At 41.8% G+C, this 10,992-nt stretch overlaps 1 protein-coding gene across 1 annotated transcript in view; it reads left to right on the plus strand.

Moving 5' to 3' along the window:
- Positions 1-351: 351 nt before the first annotated feature.
- LOC104512584 (prolyl endopeptidase-like) overlaps positions 352-10,992 on the plus strand; it is a gene marked incomplete at its 3' end in the record, with an annotated part of 12,958 nt that continues 2,317 nt past the window's right edge. The window contains exons 1-3 of the mRNA XM_010155622.1: positions 352-387; positions 4,458-4,591; positions 8,796-8,926. Of these exons, the coding sequence (XP_010153924.1) occupies positions 352-387; positions 4,458-4,591; positions 8,796-8,926 (301 nt within the window). The remainder of the gene's footprint in view (positions 388-4,457; positions 4,592-8,795; positions 8,927-10,992) is intronic.

The raw sequence follows: 10,992 nt of genomic DNA on the forward strand, positions 1-10,992 counted from the left end.
CATGATAGTTGGATTGAAGATGGTTCAAAAATGGTATCTTTCCTTTTCTAGCAGCCCACAGCCTATTTTTAATTAGGTGGAAGTCAAATAGGCCTAGAAACTTTTCAACCAAGTCACCAAGATGATCTTATTCCATATGCAGTGTATGTATGTGCTATAAAAAGGAGGTAATTGCAGTCTGGAGGTGGTTAAGCAGGACTATTTCCTGTCAGATGTGCAGCCTTAGAGCTGATTAAATCAATCATCAAGTCACATCCTCAGTCTCCTGTGGAAAAGCTGTTGTTCAAGAAGTATGCACTTCCATGTTCATGATTTGCGTGCTTTACTATATTGCTTTTTGTTGGAGTAGTCATGCCCAGCTACAAGCAAACAAAACTCCTTCGCCAGGTAAGTAAATAAAAACTGGGCTCCAGGTCAGATGAGGAGGTCCTACCTCACTTTGGAGAGAGGCAGTGTGGAAGCTGGGTTCATGCTCTGCTGCCATTCTGCCATTCACCTTTAAGCAGATGGCGGAAGTATCCTCTTGAAGTTGAAATGTTATGCTACACTGGTAAAGCACTTCTGGTGATGATGTAGGTCACACCTGCAAAACCACACCTTTACCGTTGTCTTTGATTTGACTTGGTTGGACTTTTCAACTTACCGGTTTGTTTTCACACGTTATGGGAAATAAGCTCTTTCGACTCCAGCAAAGTTTCTGCTTTATGTGTGTCAGTCTGTACCTACAGTACCGTAACTGTAGTAACCCACTGACAGTGTAGGCAGTAATGCCTAACTCATTTCAGACATACAGGATGGACAAGGGATGAAAGAGAAGGGATCATGTAGCATACACGGTGGAGTTGAGGTATTATGAACAGGTGTATGTTTGGATTAAGACTAGAATTGTAACTCAAAACTACCATTACATTTCTAAAATTTGTAGTTACAACTGACCAGTGTTTCATTCACGTGTTCTAATAAATTTTCATTTGAACTTTGAATTTTTCTTTGCTAAATACTAAAGCAAATGCTGTGGAAAGCCAGCAGAAGTCTTCTTAGTTTTATTTTGTAATACTTAAACAAAAGGTGTATACCCTCTTGTAGGAGTTGCACTGAACTACCTTTTACTGAGAGGGTATATATGAAGATTTTGGGAATAACTATTAAACAAACTGTAAATACTTTACAGATTAATAAATAAGACTGGTAACGTTAAAACAATTTCTATCCTAAGGCTTCTCCTTGGAAATAGTAAGCGGAAATAATTATCTTGTCAAGAGAATAGCTTAGTGGCAGTAGAAAGCTGATCGGTTGTAACAAAGTATGGTTTAAAAATTGTGGCATGTGTTTAGTTGAAATGTAGTTATGCTTTTTTTAGTAAGTTAGCCTGCTCTAGTAGAACGAATCTACTCTTACTGCAGCACTTCAGAAATTCTTTTGCTTTCCAAATTACCTTATTTTCTAAGATCCCCATAAGCATATGCCTTACTTGGACCCTTATTCTGCTTTCTTCTGGTGTCCTTTCTTCTGCTAGTAAATTATGTCCTGGTTCAAGCTTATGATAGATTGTCAGATGCAGATTTCTATAGGCAGAATATGAATCTCTATAGGCTCGTGAAGATGTAGAGGAAGTTACTGTTAACCCTGTAGCCTGGGTGACATCTGTTTAGCTCAGCATGGTGGATGGAGTTGTTTACTGTGAGAGTTTCTGCTGACAACATCTGTTCCTGTACCTTACCTGGAGCAGTATTTCAATTATGTATTGCTTTTTGAACATGAGTGCAATCTCATGTCAAAACTGTAAGAACAATGAGTTTCCAAACCGGACTGGGTTCTCCTCGGTGGAACTCTTTCACAAACCTGTAGTTCCTACCTCCTTTGTTTTAGATAGCAACGGCAATCCCTTTCACAAATAGTCTTGGAGTCTTGGGTGCATACTAACTGGAAATGGGAAAAATGTGTTAAGTTCCCGTAAAAGCAGTATTGCAAGGCCTTCAGTTGTGCGTGCAATATTATGTAAATATGCTCTTGTGCAATGAATGCTTGTAAAGAAAAGTTTGTGTCTTCTCTTTGAATACCAGTAAGGAAAGTAGATGTGGTAAGATGTGACTGTGCAATTAAAAGTGAGTAACACACAGTTCCAGTATACCCTTGCAGCAATGTTACCATTTTGGTCGTGTTACTGATAGATGAAACAAAGATGTGTGCCAGTTTCTGTCCACTAAATGCAACTGAAAAGTGCTTTTGCCCATCCAGTACAATGGATGGTTTTCTACATGTTTTTCTAAGACATCTTTTCTCTGAAAATGTCACAGCACTTTGAGTAGTTAGTTTTTGTGTAGCATATGCTGTCTGGATTTTAGTGGTCTTTTGAAATGCATGTGTGTTCCATATAAAGAAAAAACTTCAGGTACGGATAATTCTTGGGTAGATTTGATTAAGTTCTTTCCTCATCGGATGGGGGAGAATGGTTATAGTGGTAAAATGTGGAGGCTGCATGCTGTTTTGACTTACCACTGGGATGCTGTGCTGCCATACTGGGTGTTAAAACTTCCTATGCCAGTATGATCTTCAAAGGGATAGCAGAAGCAAAAATTGCCCTTCCCTTGGCAATGCATTCAACTCTTCCCTTCCTTTTTCTCAGGGGATCACTTCCTGATTCGATTGGTGCTGACGCATAGTCTAATTTTGAGTGAAGGTCCAGAAGTCATCAGTGTTAGCCTTCTGTATCTGTTCCTTTTTAGTGCTGTAGTGCGTGGTTTTTGTCATCCTTGAGTGCTGGCTTGTGTGTAACCAGCCCATGTGTTCTTAAACTAATGTTTCAGCACTTGGCTAAGTGCTCTCAGGACATTAATAATTCTGCACTCGCGTGTTTAAAGCTTATCGGTTTCTGTATGCTTTGTTAGGCATGAACAAATACTTCTCAGGTGGAGACAGACCATAATTAATGCACTTTCTCCTTTACCTTTTGGCCTGGCAAGTGTCTGAAAACCCGTCTTGGCATGTAATGCAGCTGTTGGCTGTGCACTGCCATGGCAGCAAGGCAGGCAGGAGGGAGAGTCTCTCTCTCCTTGCCCCATCTGCACACTTCTGGCCACGTGAAATGTCTGTAGAATGCTACTGAAAGAGTTTTATGTTCTATTCTTCCCTCTTTTTCACTCAAAGAATTAATAAATGAGTAAACATTGATAGCAGCTGGTAAAGGCCTGCCAGGTGCTCCGTTTGTGCAGCAGCTGGCTTTTCTTCAGAGCTGTGAAACGCAAGTTGTGGAATATGGACTGTAGCCCTGCTGCTCCCGTGGGTCATGGCGTGTGCTGAGGTGTAGCTCAGGTGTTACCATGCACTGATCTGCTTGCTTGTGACAGATTCAGGACAGGTAGAGAAAACAGCTTCTGTCAAAGCAGTCGGGAGAGAGACATGGACAAGTGGGAGATGAATGGAGGGGGTTTCAGGCTGGAGGTGAGGGGCTGGGGTGCAAGAGTGGTGCTGAAGCCATTGCTGCGACGTCTGGCTGTGAATTACAGCTGTGCACACTGTGTCCTGTTCTTCCTTCTCAGTGTTAGAGACAGAAAAGTCTGCATGTCTGCTGCTTAACAGCTGTGGTTCACCTTAAGATCCTTAGGAATTAATTTTATATTACTGTACTGTGCTATAAATAGGGATGGTGAAACACCAACAGCACCAGTTTTTCCACGCATGCCAATGGGAGTGACTGCCTCTGACAAACAGCTGGAGTGGTAATGGTTTTGGCCACTGTTGTTTAGTATTTGTGACTGTGGGGTGGAGTGTTTTAAAGAAATCAGACTCCTCAAAGTTCTCAGAGAGAAGGTATTCTTGCCTTTTGTAACTTAAGAACTGATCTGTGGACAGTACTTTGTCCTTTCCAAGTACTTCTGATCCCGTGTGTTATGTTTATGGGATGAACAGATGTACATGTGATGTTTTGTATCATCTCTCAGCCCTTTGCAGCTCCTGAAATGATAGTGCTCTCTGTGGACAGAAGGGACTCTGTTCTCTATCCATTTCTTAATTTACTTATCAAAGTACTGGAGTATTGTATAGCCGTGGTGAAGTGAGGGAAGATGGCATTTCCTAGGTATATACTGTAAGTTAGCTTTTCTGTGCCATTAAGGCAAATATAATAAGAGTTTTTAAAAGCACGAGGTTTGGGTTGGTTTGTTTGGTTTTTTTAAGGGGGAATGGCAGCCGTCTGGCTTGTCTTTGGCCGAACCACTGGTTACTGCAGTGTGCTCCCTGGAGAGATGTTACAGGAGATACAAGATCAGTCTTATTACAGTATTGTGTCCTAATGCACATAAGTGTGTAAAACTCTCTCTAGATGTAACACTACACAGCTTATGTGGGGGGAAATAGGGTTTTGATACATTGCTTCAGAAAATAGTGTTTCCTGTAGGAAATAATGAATTTATTTCTACTTGAGTTCATGTCTTATTGGGGCGATTGTTTTCTTTCAGGCATTCGTGGAGGCTCAGAACAAGCTTACAGTACCCTTTCTCGAGCAGTGTCCTGTCAGAGGGTTGTTCAAAGAACGAATGACTGAACTCTACGATTATCCTAAGTACAGTTGCCACTTCAAGAAAGGAAAAAGGTAGGTGGTGATGAATGTGAAGCAAGCCAAAAGCAACTACTAGTTAGGAAAACAAATTATTAATTATATTTGTATTTATTCCCTTATAGTTGGGAAGTAGGAAAAGTAAGCCAATGTTAATAATTGTCATATTATCTTCTTGGTCTTTTATTGTCTTTTTATAGGGAGAACTGTGAGTTTATCAAAATTTGGACAACTTTGTAGGATAACAGTTTATAAAATTAAAACTTTGAGGAGTTCTTTTCAGGCTTGATCCCTGTCAGTATAATTAAAGGTACATCATCCTGAAAACAGGAGTCTGTCATGTGCATGCTATTCTAAATATTTACTGAAACATTGCTGTTATGTTGGTCATACTTTGTGCAGCTGATAAAATTTGTGTTTAGACATAGCCAGTGAAAGCAGTGGGAATTCCCTTGTGAAAAACGGCTCCTGTAGCTGCAGGCAATAAGGGGAAGAATCATCTGGAGGACTTAAGGCAGCTGATGCAAAAAGATATATCTTCTAAGAAACAAAGTAATCCTGCTATATGCCAATATGTAGCCTAATTGTATCCCTGTTTTAATTCTGTGGCCAGGTAAAGAGATGGTGCTTCTGTGGCTTACCCAAGGTCTGGAGACTGCAGCCACTACTCAGTTTTGTGACCTTTTTCAGAAACATTAGCAATCTCCTAGAGAAACAGAGTAAAGGATTGAAACTACTTGTTAACTTTGTAACATCTGTAAATTGTTTTAGCAGTTGAAAAAGAGGTAGTGCAAACAACCAGCCATTCTAAATCATGGGAAACGAAAAAGGTTTGGTGGACGAAAAGCTGGATATGAGCCGGCAGTGTGCGCTGGCAGCCCAGAAAGCCAGCTGTATCCTGGGCTGTATCAGGAGAAGTGTGGCCAGCAGGGCAAGGGAGGGGATTCTCCCCCTCTACTCTGCTCTGGTGAGACCCCACCTGGAGTGCTGCATCCAGCTGTGGAACCCTCAACATAAGAAGGATATAGACCGGTTGGAGCGAGTCCAGAGGAGGCCAAAAAGATTCTCAGAGTGATGGAGCACCTTTCCTGTGGGGGCAGGCTGAGAGAGTTGGGCTTGTTCAGCCTTGAGAAGAAAAGGCTCTGGGGAGACCTTATTGCACCTTCCAGTACCTGAAGGGACCGACAAGGAAGCTGGGGGGGACTTTGTACAAGGGCCTGTAGTGACAGGACAAGGGGTAATGGGTTTAAATTGAAAGTGGGGAGGTTTAGATTAGATATGAGGAAGAAGTTCTTCACGGAGAGGGTGGTGAGGCACTGCAACGGGTTGCCCAGAGGAGTTGTGGATGCCCCATCCCTGGAAGTGTTCAAGGTTCTAGGCTGGATGAGGCTTTGAGCAACCTGGTCTATGTCCCCTGCCCATGGCAGGGGGGTTGGAACTGGATGGTCTTTAAGGTCCCTTCCAACCCAAACGATTCTACGATTCCTTAAACACAAATAGGTGTTTTCGGTATTTTGAATTTGTTTCATCCTTGTTGAGTGGGCACCCAGGTGTGTATTCACTGTCATCTTCTGGAAAGACCAGATTCAGAGTGGAAGGGGTTGGAAGGGACCTCTAGAGATCATCCAGTCCAACCCCCCTGCCAGAGCCGGATCACCTAGAGTAGGTCACACAGGAACAAGTCCAGGCAGCTTTTGACAGTCTCCAGGGAAGGAGACTCCCCCACCTCTCTGGGCAGCCTGTTCCAGGGCTCTGGCACCCTCACAGTGAAGAAGTGTTTCCTCATGTTCAGGCTGAGCCTTCTGTTTTCCCGTTAATGGCCATTGCCCCTAGTCCTGTCACTGGACACCACTGAGAAGAGCCTGGCCCCATCCTCCTGACACCCACCCTTCAGATATTGATAAGCATTGATAAGATCCCCCCTCAGCCGCCTCTTCTCCAAGCTAAACAGCCCCAGCTCTCTCAGCCTTTCCCCATACGGAAGGCGCTCCCGGCCCTCCATCATCGTAGTGGCCCTCAGCTGGGCCCTCCCCAGTAGTTCCTTGTCCTTGAGCTGAGGAGCCCAGAACGGGACACAGTACTCCAGGTGAGGCCTCAGCAGCGCAGAGTAGAGGGGAAGGATCAAGTCTCATTGCCTTAAGATTTCTGCACTGATACTGAGGGAGATCTGCTATTCTTTAGTTATCTGTCCTATGGTGTGAGGAGGGTGTTGATGCTTGTTTCGAAGGGAGGGAAAGTCTATACTATGTGGGTTTTTGTAAGAATATGTTGTGGGGAGTGAACTAAAGCTGATGTTCATAGAATGGTTTGGGCTGGAAGGGACCTTAAAGACCATCTAGTTCCAACCCCCCTGCTATGGGTAGGGACACCCTCCACTAGACCAGGTTACTCAAAGCCTCATCCAGCCTGGCAAAATCTCTCGTTTTCAGTTGTCACTGATGTGGCACAGCAGGTCAGTGTATAGAGGTGTGAGGTGTAAGCCTTGTTGATCCAGTCAGCCAAAGTGTAGCATCTTGTATGTGATGCTCATGCAGATGTAGCTGTGCTGATTTTGGAGCAGGCCTGGTCAGTGACCACTCTTCAGTTCTCTGACCCGTTCTCCCTGTGTAGTACAAGCATGCCTGGGTGTGGTTATCTTCAATGCTGATAAGGCTTCCTGTTGCAGAAGTACTGGTGGCAGTGATGAATAGTTTCCACTGGAGATAAAAGGTCTTAATTTGATGCAGCTGACTGTCCTCCAGGAAGAATATTTATGCCAGGATCTTAATGTGCTTGAACTTAATGACACTTTACTTTGATTTTAATAGATGTCTTGTTAATTTTTCTTGGCACATGCCCAACTTAAGTCATGGTGGTTTAAAAATCATACCAAAAAAAAATGTATTACGGTGTTTGAGGGGATCAAGAGGGCTCTACCTAGTTAAGTAACACTTAGTAAGGGGCAGGGGGAGAAACTATTCTATTTGAAGAACTATCTGAACTTCCCATGATACTTCGAGATTCTTAAATTTAATTTCTCCCGTTTTCTGCCAAAGAATAGCTGCTAAATAATGGTGTCTGAAGACCTGTTCTGCAGAATCTGAAGAAAGGAAGGTTGCCCAGGGAGGTGCTGTCTGTCACATTGTTTGACCTTTGCTTCCCATCTTATTGCCTAGCATTGCAGAGGTGAAATGGGCTAGAAGATGCATGGTCAATAGAAAATTACATATCCTTTTCTTCTATTCCTTTGAATCATCTGATATTGTCACTCACTGAACATTTAGTATTTGAACATTTGAATAATATATTATTAGTATTTGAACATATTGCTAGCTCAGATTGTTAGCCAGGCCTTTGTGAGTATAGTTCCCCCTTCTGTGTTTAGTAGATTCCTGTGCTTTGTACCCAAGTACTGGAGAGTCTTAGGGAGTATGTGAACTTATGTTTAGGTTTGATTGTTATCCTGTAAATTCCCCCAGATGAAGCTGCTATTTGATTTATTAAGTCACAGGTTTGTGTAGTAAAACTCTGAAGTCCTATGAGGTAAGAAAAGTGAAGGACCTATGAATCGTATAGAATACAGTTATTAATTCCCTTGAGCTCAGTGGCAGGTTATGATGTAAAGAGTATCCCCCACTAAAGAGAATTTTGGAATTCACTGTTCCTACAATGTTTTTAAAACACACAGTTTTGGGGACATTGGGAAATGGAGATTAAACGGTTCTGCTTCATTTGAGCATCTGTCTGCCACCAAATACAGATTGAAAGCAGCTATATGAATGACAGAGTTTAGAACACGGGATGGGAACCTGTGCCAATACTTGTAACAGAGAAAGGCTAAGGCTGCCAGAGCTGTCTAACAAACAGTTTTCTAGAGTTTGTAGTTTACTCAGCTTTGTTTGAAATGCACTGTAGCAAATGCACTGTAGCAAATGCAGCTTTTATTTTTAAAAGATGTTTTGGATGCATCCTACAGTCTCCCCTATACAGTCTATGTCACATTGGGTTGACACTCCTCTCATTTTTAGAGGCCTAGAAATTGGTGTCTGAGATTGCTCTGTACTAAAGGGAAGAGAAAGGCACCTACAGAGGATGGTTAAATCCCTGATGGCCACAGAGAAAGCCGTGATTCCTATTCTACTGGGAATCTTGTGTTTCCCTTATATTTATCTGTCTTTTATTCACTTCATGACAATTTCATGCAAGTTTTTCTTGCTTGCCTAACCAAAAATCTGAGTTCTTCCTACTTGTGTTCTTTTAGGTATTTTCACTTCTACAATACAGGACTGCAGAACCAGCGAGTTTTATATGTACAAGACTCCTTGGATGCTGATGCCAAAGTTTTTCTTGATCCAAATAAGCTTTCTGATGATGGCACAGTGGCTTTACGAGGTTAGTGAGTCAGCAGTTATTGCTGAATAAGATTAGGTCTTCAACAGAAGTTAGAAATGGTTTCCAGCTCTTCACCTATAGAAATACAGCTAGAGTGGCTAGTTTTAATCGAAGTAGTCATAATAGCCATGTAGGGATTTGTATAGTGTTTCAGAACACTTCTTTGTATTCGCAGTTAACTTGGTTCGGTTTCCTAACATCTTTTTTCACAACCCCATAACAGGTTTCTACTGAAATGTGAAGAGATTTTGAGGCTGTCCACAGCAAGGGAAAAAAGTTTATGTATTTATATTGACTAATTATCTTAAAATTGTATTTTGCATCCTTAACACAAGCCAGCAAGTTAAAGTAAGAGACTGTGAAGGAACGTACCATTAACTTTTATGAGAACCACAAGATTACTTGTGTTCACTAGGGCTTTAACTTGTGTTAGCTGTCCATTTTCCTACTCCCTGTTGACTTACTGTAGAAGTAAGACTCTTGGCCCTAGAAGTCCTTTAAGTCTCTTGAAGGCTAATAAAAACAGAGGACAGAATTAATGGATGCCTCTTTAAGTGTGATCTAGTTGAAAAGAATCAATATGGCTTTTTTTAGTGAGAAGTCCCACCTCAAACTGTGGATATAAAGAATGAATTCATATAATCTTACTGTATTTCTAAAAAGCTGATGATAAAGTCTCTTTCCAAATGCACTTAGAGAAGCAACAGCCATGGAACAAGAGGGAAAAACTTGTAGTGCTGATAAAGAATTGATTTAAAGGCAGGGATGGGAATAACTGACTAACTGTCAAAGTGGAAATCACCAGTAGGGTTCTGTCAAGGACTGTGCTAGGACTTGCACTGTTCAGCATGCTCATATGTATTAGAAAAAGGAGAGAGCAGCGAAGTAGCAGAGTTTGCATGTAACAAAGTTATTTCAGGTAAAGGCTAAAGAGTGACTGAAGAGCTGCAGGAAGACCTTTGCGATAGTGGGCAATAAATTAACAGGTAAAAGTCTCTGTGCAGATAAATTAAGTGATGCACAGGGGACAAGCCATCCTAACCTCATTTGTAGAGGAATGGATGGAATGGACTCTGAGCTGACCATGACCACTTGGGAACAATTCTTAGGCTATATAATAGGTAGTTCCATGAAAATGTCAGTCTGCTTCTCGGTAGCAGCCTAACAAGCACATCAAATAACAGAAATGATTAAGAAGGAAATAGAGAACAAAACAGAAAACACCATTATATTAGCAACCCAGGTGCTTATACAGTAGCATTGAATACTAAATATAGTTCTAGTCCCCTCAGCTCAAAGGGGGCTCTGAAACATAGTTCAGAGGAAGGCAGTAGGAACAATCAAGGATTTGGAATGAAGGTCAGAAACAATTGAGTGTGCCTGGATCGGACAGCTTGGAAAAGGGACAGTTTAGCCGGGATATAATAGAGCTCTACAGAATCATTTCTGGCATGCAGTAGCATGGAGAGAGTGAATAGGGGTCGGTTAGTCATAATTTTTTTCTATTTCAAGAAGGAGAGGATATCAATTAAAGGCAGTAGGAGCTGAGTTCAAAGCATAAAAGTGTGATTGTTCATGCTGCAAGAAGTGGATTTGTAGAACCCCTTACCAATGGATGTTGGTGGAGCAAAAAACCTTGCTGTGGGTTTAAAGGCAAGATGGACAAGGTCAAGGAGAAGGAAAGCATTGAGCATTATTAACCACTACTTCATGGAAAAGAAGTCTTCTAAGCCAAAAATGGTTAGAGTTTGTGAGAATATTTGAGGGAAATACTACATGTGCTTGCATTGTTCTTACTCTTTTAAGTATCTTGAGGACAGTTGGGTGGAATCTTGCTCTGAATTAGAATGGTCACTCTTATGTTCTTATGGGAGAGAATAAGTTAGGTGGGCACAAGTGGTGCTTCTCAGACCTACAGTTTCTGTGAAATGCAACTTTTGAATGTGTGGTTTTCAGTAGTTACTTTCAGGTCTGTGCAGACCTGTGATAATTCAGTATCTTCACTTGAGCTGATTTGCAAGAGTGAATCCTTATCAACTGTGCTGGCTTTAGTTGGGACAGACAAT

Source organism: Eurypyga helias, unplaced genomic scaffold (assembly GCF_000690775.1).
Source record: "Eurypyga helias isolate BGI_N326 unplaced genomic scaffold, ASM69077v1 scaffold7027, whole genome shotgun sequence".
NCBI classification, from domain to species: Eukaryota; Metazoa; Chordata; class Aves; order Eurypygiformes; family Eurypygidae; genus Eurypyga; species Eurypyga helias.